The 11,176-nt window shown below is 36.2% G+C and overlaps 2 protein-coding genes and 1 non-coding gene across 3 annotated transcripts; 1 reads left to right on the top strand and 2 right to left on the bottom strand.

Annotated features, from left to right (window-relative positions):
* TRNAD-GUC lies at positions 218-289 on the top strand. Its single transcript has one exon. It is a non-coding gene; the product is annotated as a tRNA-Asp (tRNA).
* On the bottom strand, positions 2,985-3,694 carry LOC109239704 (auxin-induced protein 15A-like). The gene has a single exon (XM_019406295.1). It carries the CDS (start codon positions 3,527-3,529, stop codon positions 3,272-3,274), a length of 258 nt encoding a protein of 85 aa, XP_019261840.1. The 5' UTR covers positions 3,530-3,694; the 3' UTR covers positions 2,985-3,271.
* On the bottom strand, positions 5,042-5,511 carry LOC109239697 (auxin-induced protein 15A-like). Its single transcript, XM_019406286.1, has one exon. The coding sequence runs from the start codon at positions 5,389-5,391 to the stop codon at positions 5,131-5,133; it is 261 nt and encodes an 86-aa protein (XP_019261831.1). The 5' UTR covers positions 5,392-5,511; the 3' UTR covers positions 5,042-5,130.

Genomic DNA, 11,176 nt, shown 5'->3' with positions numbered 1-11,176 from the left:
TAAAAATCAAGTTTTTTCTCGACCAATTTTTATGTTATGTTATAATATATGTACTCTATAATAGCACTTTATTGTAACAACCAAAAAATATCGAAACAAATAAAGCTGTTATAGAGAGATTTGACTGTATATAGATACAGTCGTTTAGTTTAAAAATACGTTGGTTACTTTCTAGTTTTCAATCCAATTTTAACACCAACCCTAAGAGCACATACAAGTCGTTGTAGTATAGTGGTAAGTATTCCCGCCTGTCACGCGGGTGACCCGGGTTCGATCCCCGGCAACGGCGCTGCCCTTTTTTTTGAAAATAAAAAGAAAAAACCTAGGAAGCACATGATATCCTTAGTTCTTTTTATGGTCAGAATCAGATTTGGAAAAAAAAAATCTAGGAAGTTTTTCTTTGCAGTACTGGTGCTTTGTCGCACCCTCAGAGAATTATAAATGTCTCTCAATCATTCATCGTTGGATCTTCCTTTCGTTTATGCAATGGTTGACCTAAGCAAATTCAAGCCATATGCAATGGCCTCTGAATGCTCAGTGAAAGCAATTTGGTCATATGACTCGAGAACAACTGGCTTCTACAGATAAAAAGGATCAAATTTAAACAGTTTACATGAAGAAAACAGAACCAACAACAAACAGTAAGCTAAGAAATTGATTTAAGCAAGTTCATGATTATTTCAATTCTTTGAAGATTCTAGATTTCAAAATAATCAGAAGTTCTAAATATTTGGTCATAGCATTGGTGGTTTAATGAGTCTAGCAGTAAACTGAATCAGCATGGAAATGAAAGGTGATGCCAAGATTTCCTATAAGCTTTTGGGAGAAAGAAATTCAAAAAATTTAAAAGAACAACCGAACTGCGCATTTGTCTCCCGGAAACGGCGCCTCTCTACCCCTAAGGTCTGCGTACGCTCTACCCTCCCCAAACCCAACTAGTGTGATTCTACTGGGTTGTTGTTGTAAGTTGTAACCGAACTATTGAAGTGCCCTTTGAGCAGCTAACTTACCGGTTCAACATTGTCATATATTTCAAACAACAAATTTGCAGAAAGAAATAAGTATCAGTTTCCATGTCATGAACTTTTGGATACACATGTATGAATCTGCTAACCCAATTCAAATGCAAAGATCCCAGTGAAAGAGCAGAAACCAGGACAGAGAGAAGTTAAATCATTGCCCATCAGGTTAAAGACATGAGACTTTCTATAGTAATCCTGACTTGGAAAATACAAGATCAACTAAATAACCAGTTAAAATACACTCAGTGTGTCAGCAAATATAAGTAAAATAAGGCAATGTTTCGAATTATATCCTAGAAACGTGGAGAAGTTGAATTAATTTCTTTTGGACGCATTAAGTGAGAAAAATGGATGTTGTCTTTGAATTAGTCTTTGCGAGTCAAAAAACACCAATCTTTGTGGTGCTATACCTCATTGAGATCCTAACTAATCAACTATACAAGACGGATCTCCTGCTTTGATATACAAAATTGTGAGGCCTAAAAAAAGAAAAAGAAAAATGATCTCAACTATATTCTTAAATCCTAAACTGAGAAGTGATGCCAATGAAGATGTCTTCTGAGCAGGGAATTCTGACACCGCCCATTGGATGATTGAAGCCAAATTCTTCCTCAGCTTGACTAAGCAAATCTTGAAATAAAGGCTGGCTCAAGTATGTTATACGAGGAACACGGATAGCCATGCCTTTTTATTTAAGATGAGGAAACGATGAAAAGAATACTAAAATTCTGAAAGCTTTGAGTAGTTTTATAGTTTTGAGGAGAGCTGTGGTGGTGTGAAACTTGTCAAAACATGTTTATATAAGTAAATGGAAAGTCATAAAATCTCATGATTTTGTGGTGAAGAGCCATTTGGGCTGAGCATCAGTGAAAGACAATGACATACCAATAACCACATGGTCCCGCCTTCCAACTAATTGACAAGATTAATTATTTTAGCTCATAAAAGTTCAAGAACAGTAGGTCCTACCATTTTCTTATGCATGGAACAAAGGATCTCATAGAATCAATTGCATAAGAATGGATTGTCCTTATGATGATTTGTGTCTGGAACACTATCCATCAGGACTAAAACATACAAATTTAGTGTCCATCTACGTCAATACTATAAGAGAAAACAAGTCAATTATATCTCAAATTTCAGTGGTGAAGAGGCATTTGTTGCGTTGTTGATTGACAATAGCAGATGAAGTATCACATGGTTTTGCTATCTAACTCATTATCAAGAATTTATGATTTTAGGCTATTCTGCCTGAAGATCAGTAGGTCCCACTGTTTTATGACATGATAGAAAAAAGAGGATCTTTAGAAATCAAATTGATAACAACGGGTGATTGTCCTTCAGGTCCGGACCACTTGTTCTGCAATTAGAAATAAATTTACTGCTATCAGACAACTTGTTTGGTCCCTCATGCTAAGTCATTATGTAGAATCAACGTTCCTGATTAGAATTACCTGAGTTATTTCAACAATTTCTCCAAACAGTAGAGGGCAGAAATGTTTATATCTTAGAGTTAATCAAGTTACATCTATTCTTGTCAGCAGTGGAAATGTTGAAGATCTTGAATCGAATAAGAACAAAGAAAACTGACCAACAAAGAAGCTCAGATCTGCATCTGAGGTATGGCCATTGGACACAAAAGCTTAAAACTAGAGCAGCTGTTGAACCAATGACAATGTATTGACCACTCCAAGTGTAGGATCGTTTCATTTAAGAAAACAGACTCATCCATTCTGTATTCTTGCCATAAATAGGATTAACAACAGAAATCAAACAGTAAACTAATTTAATGATTACATATTCTGTGAGTGTTAACGAGTAAGCAGGGAGCTTCGCTTGAAAGAAAAAGATGTTTTCACACTCCTAAGCTTTGGAAAGCCAAATGGTAAACATGGTAGCTCTTATTACATCTTCAAAATATTTTTTCTATCGCATTCAGGTGCACATACAAAACCAAGAAAGTTGAGCAAGAATTTTTATATTGCAATAAATTATTCCATCAATATATGGAATTAATTCGAAACCATAGAAGTAAACATGTTCATTACTTCAATTTCTTTTGAAGTAGAAAAATGTCTCCTTAATCAAGAGAAAAGGTATTACATCTCCATTCTTTATGGAGCTAATTTCATTAGTCTAACTTTAAATTACTGTTTCTTCTAACTCCTGAACTGTACGCTCTGGAGACCTTACTTTACAGCTTTACAAAATTGTGTAAGAGAAAAACTGGTGACTCGTTAATTTCCTTCTCACTTCCTCAAGCGAGATGTGAGATCAACGAACACATCCTCACTGCAAGGAATTGTGACACCACCCATAGGATGATCAAAGCCAAATTCTTCCTCAGCTTGACTAAGCAAGTCTTGAAATAAAGGTTGGCTCAAGAACGAGATGGGGATTACAAATCTCTTCTTCTGCTTCTCCCCAACATACACAGCAAAATGGCCTTTTGGAACATCTCCACTTGTGGAAGACTTCTTGATTATACGAGGCATACGAATAGCCATGATCTTTTAGTTTTAATGTATAAGAGCAAAGAAGGAAAAGAAGAACTACTAGACCTCAAAAGCAAAAAATAATCTTTGAATGCTTTCAAGTTTTGCTGAGAGCTGTGGTGGTAGTCACACTTTGAATGTGTTTATATAGGCCAAATGGCAACTCAGAGAATCCTATTGATAGTAAAGAGTTATTTCATGGGCACCCACGGAATACAATAGCGCCTGAAGTAACATGGTTTTGCCTTCCAACTAATTTTCAAAGTATTCATATCTTTAGTCCATTTAAGATCAAGACATCAGGCCCTACCTTTTGTCTGAAGTTGTATCCTAGAGTGATTATTCATGTCTAGATATACACCTATACATTTCTTGTCATTAACATGGTTTTCTAGTAAGATTTTATTCAAATTAAATGGAATATCCATCACCAAAACCAATAGAACAAAGGAAAGTGGGATGTTCCAGCTTTCAAGGTGCTGTCTAGCTTGGTCCTGAACTTAATCCAAAATATTTGGCTACTCTTATCTCATCTGAGGAATGCTTAAAAAAACCAACATCTGATGTACTGACATACAAATTTTACTAATTCTGGGAATTCACTTATGTGTTATCAACAAACTTGTATAGCAAAATTAAAAACCAAAATTGAGAAAAATGAAAGAGGAAAAAGGTGAACTTTATGGAAAAGATAAAGAAAAAGAGAACAAAATAAAAAGTGATCCTAATTGCTTGGTCTATAGGTCTATTGTGACGTCCCTTCTCTCCCACCTCACACCTCGGAAGCACCCTTCTTATAGAGCTAAATGCACTTTCAATTACAAAGAACTCTACCAGGCAACATGCAATTGAGGTATTCAGATTTTATACGTTGAAGTATGTAAAACACAAAACGTTATGGGTTTGGATTCAATAACCCGCAAACAAGCAACATTAGTTACTTCATAGCCACTATTTTGGTAACCTAGTAAATATTATACAGCTCTACTAATAAATATTTATAGAAATAAGTTGACTAAAATAAGGTACTATTATATCATAAGTCGTTTTAATCAACCTCGCAGATCAGAATTATCTCAAGTTTTTCAGCTGTTAGTAAGAAATTCAAATAAATCAAGTCCACAGATTTGTTGTAAAGAGAGCAGAAAACAAAAATATCTAATGGAGTGTGATCTATTAATGTCACTTCTTTGATATTTTGATATTTCTGCTGTAGATATATTGGTTTGTTGTCATTGCCAAAAATATTTCAGTGTTCAGGATAAGGTCACAGATAAGGTTTCTTTTTTAGAGTTAATTAATAGACTTTAGAAGCTCCAATTCCCATGTTATGGAGAAAATGGAATCTTGAAAAGAAATTTCTCCAACAAGAATACTGAAAATCCAATTGGCTAAAGAATGAGTCTGGACAGATTTCATTTTCTAACGAATGTGCTGTATGTCTTTTTGACATCAGCTACTGAAAATTACAGTCAAAATTGGGATCTATGCAGCTAACAGTAGCCCCCTCTATCTAATTTTCAGTAATATGGTATAGATAATGTGTCATTCCTAATTCCTCTAATGTACAAACTGGAATTCCTGTGTTCTACAAGTCTGTGAAAGGAAAAGCCTCATATCCTACTCAAGCGGGAAGTAAGATCAATGAAGACATCCTCGCTACAGGGAATTGTGACACCACCCATTGGATGATTAAAGCCAAATTCTTCCTCAGCTTGACTAAGCAAGTCTTGAAATAAAGGTTGGCTCAAGAATGATATGGGGATTAAAAATCTCTTCCTCTGCTTCTCCCCAACATAAACAGCAAAATGGCCCTTTGGAACGTCTCCAGCTGTAGAAGACTTCTTGATTATACGAGGCACACGGAAAGCCATGGTCGTTAAGCTCAATACAGATGAGGAAGGGTAGAATCAGTAAGGACCCTGAAAGCAGAGAAAATCTTTGTATGGTTTGAAGTTTTGGTGAGAACTGTTATGGTAAACCCTTCTTTGTATGTGTTTATATAGGCCAATGACAAGTTGTAGAGTCCTAATGATGTGCATTGAATAGTATTTTGTGGGCACCAGCTAAAAACAATAGCACCTGAAATATCACATGGTTTTGCCTTCCAAATCATTGTCATACTATTTATATATTAAGACTAGTCTAAAAGCAGAGGGTTCCACTGATCTTCACAACAAAGAACATATGGACGCCTATTCTTCTTGAAAAATGGTTTAGTTAGGGACCACCTCTAGCCATTTCTTGAAGTTGTAGTCAGAATTCCAATGATTGATCATCAGATGCAAATCTATAAGGGCATATCCTGAGAATTTTAGACAAAAATCTGATCATCCATAATGCTAAAGCAATGGCTCAGGATACAAGTTGGTTCTTATGACAAAAAACTACTGTCTTACTCTTATGGTTCCAAGTGGTGCTGCAGTTGAAGACTTCGAGAACACTTAAAAAATGGTCAGATTGTGATGATTGTTATTGGAAATAATAGAGAATTGGATAAGGTTAGAATATTTCTCCAGTTACATTTACCAATAAGAAGGTCCTAGGTCCATGTTTCTGGTCAAAGAAAAATAATACCAACCAGTGTCTACTTTTGTTGCGCCAATGCTGAGTATGGGTGGACCTCAACAGTAATTTTGTAGGAAACAAGCAAGAGAAGAATGCAAGCTTATCTTTAATCTGGTGAGCAATTATGATATAGACTGGTACTAAGCCACAAAAACAACATGCTGGCTTAAATTTGTCAAGAAATTCAACATTTGATCAGTTTATATAATACACAACAAGTTGACTTTGAATAGCACTTCATGGAGAATCTAAATTCCTATACCAAAAACTTAGCATTCTAAGTATTTATGAACAGCCAGAGCTATGGCCTGCATGATACTACGGACAAAGACCTCAAAATGTACGGTAAAACTAAAAGAGTTCTGGACAGGGGAGAAATAGCCTCTGAATGCTCATCAGGTGACTCGAGAAGAACATGCTTCTTACTGCACGGAGAGACTAATTCCTCCTCTAGCTATAGTGTCAAATGATAAGTTAATCAACTACACAAAAGCATCAACTCTTTACAGTTGACGTGAAGAGCAGAATCAACAAGAAGTAGCAATCTAAGAAATTGATTTAGCATGACTATTTCAATTCTTGGTCTAATGTTTAAGCAATCAAAACTTCTAATGGCTTGATCCTAGCATCGGGTAGTTTATTTATTACTCCCTCTGTTCCACTTTTATGTGACATTTTGTTGTCATTTTGTATAAGCTCTGGGAAAAGGAAGTCTGATACAAAAGGAGAAAACAGAAAAGTTAATAATCTATAGGTATATTCTATGTTACTGCAATAATTATTAATTTAACTTCTTTCTTGATTTCCACCCGATATATGCTAGCCGTACAGCTGAATTGTCCTTATTCCAAGTGCAAACAAGTACTGGTATTTTCTCCCATAATTACCCTCATTTGTAAAATCTAAAAACACATATAATGTCAAAAAATGCTAATCCACTGGTAATTTCTTGTACGTGGCATCATATTCTTTCGAGGAATGAATTGATATTTGAATGTGACAGTTGATGATAGGCTATAATTATGTATTTTAGTCGATTATTGCATTCCAATTTACTGCACTTTAATTAAGTTTGCGCTTTAATCGCTAATGTTTTACACTAATTGTGTGTTTTATGCTTTGTAGGAGTGATTCCGAGCTACGTAGAGGTTATGGAATGAATTCAAGTGATTTGGAGCTTTGAAGTCTGAGTAAAAGCCTAAGGAATTAAGCAGGGATCGTGTTCGGGGATCAACGGATGATAGTTAAGAACGAACGACGAATCGAGTACGCATATTGCGCACTGTCTAGTAAAATGCACATAACTTTTAGCTCAGAACTCCATTTGGGCTTCGCAATATATGGTTGGAAAGCTAACTCAAAGGGCTACAACTTTCACGTTTTACGTTTTCCCAAATTCCTAACAGAACAGGGTGAAAAGTGCGCGTCAGAATCAAAGTGGATATGCGCGGTCCAAGCGCGGTTGCGCACGTCATGTCCGGAAAAAGTGTCCTTTCCGCGTAGGAGAAGGTATAATTGTTTGGGCCCAACTCTACTTGGTATATATATATGGGAAAACGGTATTTTGAGGACCTTTGACATACTTTTGACATAATTTAGACCTAAAGAGGCTAAGGAGACTGGGGATTCGACCTAAGAAGGCAAGAACACACTGGGAGCAAGGCGGAGAATTCTTCTACGAGTTTTTCACTTCCTTCTTCCTCTTTTCATTATTGGTTATGAATTCTAATATTGTATTTTTGCAAACTATTATGAATAACTAATTTGTTATCTAGGGTTTTGATGGAACCTCTTGGAGAATGAATTCTTGTTATGTTTTAATACAATTTAACCTTTGAATTTGTCTATTTGTTCAACTACGTACTTATTTTAGTTGATTGAATGGTCATCGATTGACTGTGCCTATTTATTATGTGTTGCTTGAGAAAGGATACATATTTAGGTGGTTGTTGAACAACGTCATTCCTAACGTAGGTGAGAAATCAATACAATGGGTTTAAAGGCAGGTTTAGAAATAACAAAGTCTTTACGTGGTCATAATGAGCAGTTAGATAAAGCCAACTAGCGTAGTTCGAGAGAACATGTGGAGTAAATTGTTGTAGTTGCTCGAGAGAGAACTACGGCACCTAAAGTGCTCACGATCAGTAGAGAATACATAGGCGAAATTGTAGGGAACATAGCATGAAGGATTCCAACATTTGGGGAAATCATAACTCTAGACCTCCTAAGTTTAATCTACAACCCTTAGTATCTTTAGTTGTTAATTTACTGCTTTAGTTTCTTAGTTAATTAGTTCGATATAAAAATCTTAATATTATAACTTAATTGTTCGTGCTTGTCTTCCGAGTGATATTGAACAGTTATAGTGAAACCTTAGTTCTCTGTGGGATTCGACTCCGAACTTTTAGACCGGATTATATTTGCAGCGACCGCTTATCCTTTTTAGGACTAGAGTTGGGAGTGATCAAATTTTGGCGACGTTGCCGGGGAACTAACGGTGTAGTTGTAGTTGTATATATTGCTAGGTTTCGAGTTTGAACTTTTACTTTGTTTTTTTTTTTTTGTTTTTATTTTGTTTTTCTTATTTTATTATAAGTGATGATTTGAGAAATATGACATCTTGGAATTATGGGAATTTAGGTGTAGATAGTTCTACTATTGATCCTCATACATATTGTGAAGGAAACCATCCGTATAAAAATTATCAAAATATTCTCGAGAGCGAGTTATGTGCACCAACTCAATCTTATTTGTGGAATGTGTGTGATGTGCGTGGTGGTAAAAATGGTCACTTTCATGGTTGTGCTTATATTTCTTATCTTCCCCCAACCCCTTACTATGATGGTTCTACCTTTTCTTGTGAAGTTAATAGGAATAAATATCCTGGGGATGCGGACTTGAAGGAGATCAAGGATATGTTAAAGTGTCTTCTGGAACAAAATAATGAGAAACAATTGCAGATAGAAAGGCAAGAGGCAACTATTCACAACTTGGAGGCTCAAGTGAGTCAAGTGGTTGAAGCTTTTAATGCTCAGCAAACCAATTTTGGGGATATGAGCCAAGAAGAGCGTGAATTTAAGGTGCTAATTGAGGAGGTCAGAGTAGAACATCAACAACCTAGCCAACTACAATTTGAGGATGTCGATGTTGAAGACGTGAGACTAGAGCCAGCCAAGGACATTGAGGATATAAATTTTGTTGACTCTGGTATCATTGATGTTGAGGATGCTGAAAGTCCTGAAGTTCATGTGTGTGAGAGCATTGATCCTCACTCCAAACATTTTTCTACATTGTGCTTGGATAACGATATGGAAATAGAGCCATCCGAGCCGATTGAGAAGTCAAGGAATGAGGAACAAGGTGCCTACATTCTGGAATTTTTCTTGCCAGAAAGACAGGACTACATACCTCATCAAAAAGCCAAGAAGTGTAGAATAGTACAGTGGTTGCTTGGGCCAATTAGATTTGTTCCTCCACCCCTGGAGCATAGTCGAAAACTTGATGCCAAATTGGGGGTTCAATATAAGCTCAAGGTGGAGGCAGAAAGTGATTCACGTCGTGCTGCGACGTTAAATCAAGTGCTTGTTGGGAGGCAGCCCAGCTTTACTGCTTTCTTTTATTTATTTTGTATTTTATTTTAATTGTACTATTTTTGTAGTGTCAATTTTTGATTTTCCAGGAGCATGGAAAGCAAAGCTATTGGATGGATGCAACATCAAACCAGATGGTTGGAACTAAGTGTGAGGTACCCGCACGAAGGACCAAGCATGGGAGAAGTCTGGGTACCCCATGAGCTGCTAGTACTTCGGCCTTTAGCCTACCAGGGAGTTTCTTTTACCCTCTTATAGTTATGATGTGCATTGGGGACAATGCACAATTTTAAGTGTCGGGTGAGGAGATTGTCTGGGTGACTTTCTATGCTACTTTAACTGTGTTAATTTAATTGAATAATGCTTCTAAAAAAAAGATTGGACTTTTCCCGACGATGGATATCCTAGACAATTTTCTTGAGGGATTTAAGTCTAAAGAAAAAAAAGGACAAAAGATTTTCTTTTGTTAGGTAGTGTAGCAATTACCCCTTGGTTTTTCTTTGTGCCGCGGTTCTTTTCCAATCGTTTTATTTGAACCGGGTATAGTTAGTTTTTTTTTTAGGAATAGGAGCCATTGTGTTGTGTTTTGAATTGAAGCAATATCTCTTGACTTTGTTATGCCTTGAGAATAGTGAGTACTTTGGTTGTGACGCTTAGGCTCAGTTTTTTACTCTTGTATAAGTACCTTAAATTGTATGTTCTTAACTTTGCTTAACTGCTTTGACTAGAGTGTCTTGATGATCCAATCTTGAGTGAGTCATGTGCCATGTGCGTGTGAGGGTTGTTGTATTCTGTGTATTGCATTTGATGCCTAGAACTTGCCCCGTGTGTTTACAGAGCGAAATAGTAGTTTTGTTCAATCTTGGAAATGATATAGGCGTTTCTTTGTTTAGCCAGATATGTATATTTTACTCGCCTAATTGTTATGTATCGTATTTAACCCCTTTGAGCCTATAATCCTGTTTTTTTGGCAACCACATTACAAGCCTTACCCAATTATTTGAATTAACCATCTATTTGAACCTTTTCACTTCTCATGAGCACTTGAATTGTTATGACCTGGTTAAAAGTTAAAGTGTGGGGTGGTTGGTTTGGCTTTTGAGTGGAACTAATGAAATAAGGAGAAACGTGCACTGTTTTGAAAAAGTAAGAGCCGCTTGAATTTAAAAAGAAAGAAAATGGAAAAATAGTTGTATTGCTGTGAAAAAAAAATTATTCCTTGATAAGTGGTGACTCTTGATGTAATTGTTCTTAAAGAAGTATGGGGTAATATACATTAATGTGAAGGTGGAACTTGAATGTTAAAGTATATGTATTAAAGTGCTTAGGGAGGTGTAGTCACTCTTATATCCAAATGTATCCTACCCGTCCTGCAGCCTACATTACAACCAAATAAAGTCCTACTTGATCTTTGACGGAATGAGCTCGATTAGTAGAGTAGTACACTACAGGCAAGCCTATAGTGCATCTTTTGTGGCATATAAATGTTATTTCTGAGAGA

This window comes from Nicotiana attenuata, chromosome 1 (genome assembly GCF_001879085.1).
Source record: "Nicotiana attenuata strain UT chromosome 1, NIATTr2, whole genome shotgun sequence".
NCBI classification, from domain to species: Eukaryota; Viridiplantae; Streptophyta; class Magnoliopsida; order Solanales; family Solanaceae; genus Nicotiana; species Nicotiana attenuata.
This window is presented reverse-complemented; position numbering and strand designations above follow the sequence as displayed.

What these genes read in the sequence shown, in the direction of transcription:
- LOC109239704 (XM_019406295.1), bottom strand. Translation starts at nt 3,529, where the DNA reads ATGGCTATTCGTATGCCTCGTATAATCAAGAAGTCTTCCACAAGTGGA.
- LOC109239697 (XM_019406286.1), bottom strand. Translation starts at nt 5,391, where the DNA reads ATGGCTTTCCGTGTGCCTCGTATAATCAAGAAGTCTTCTACAGCTGGA.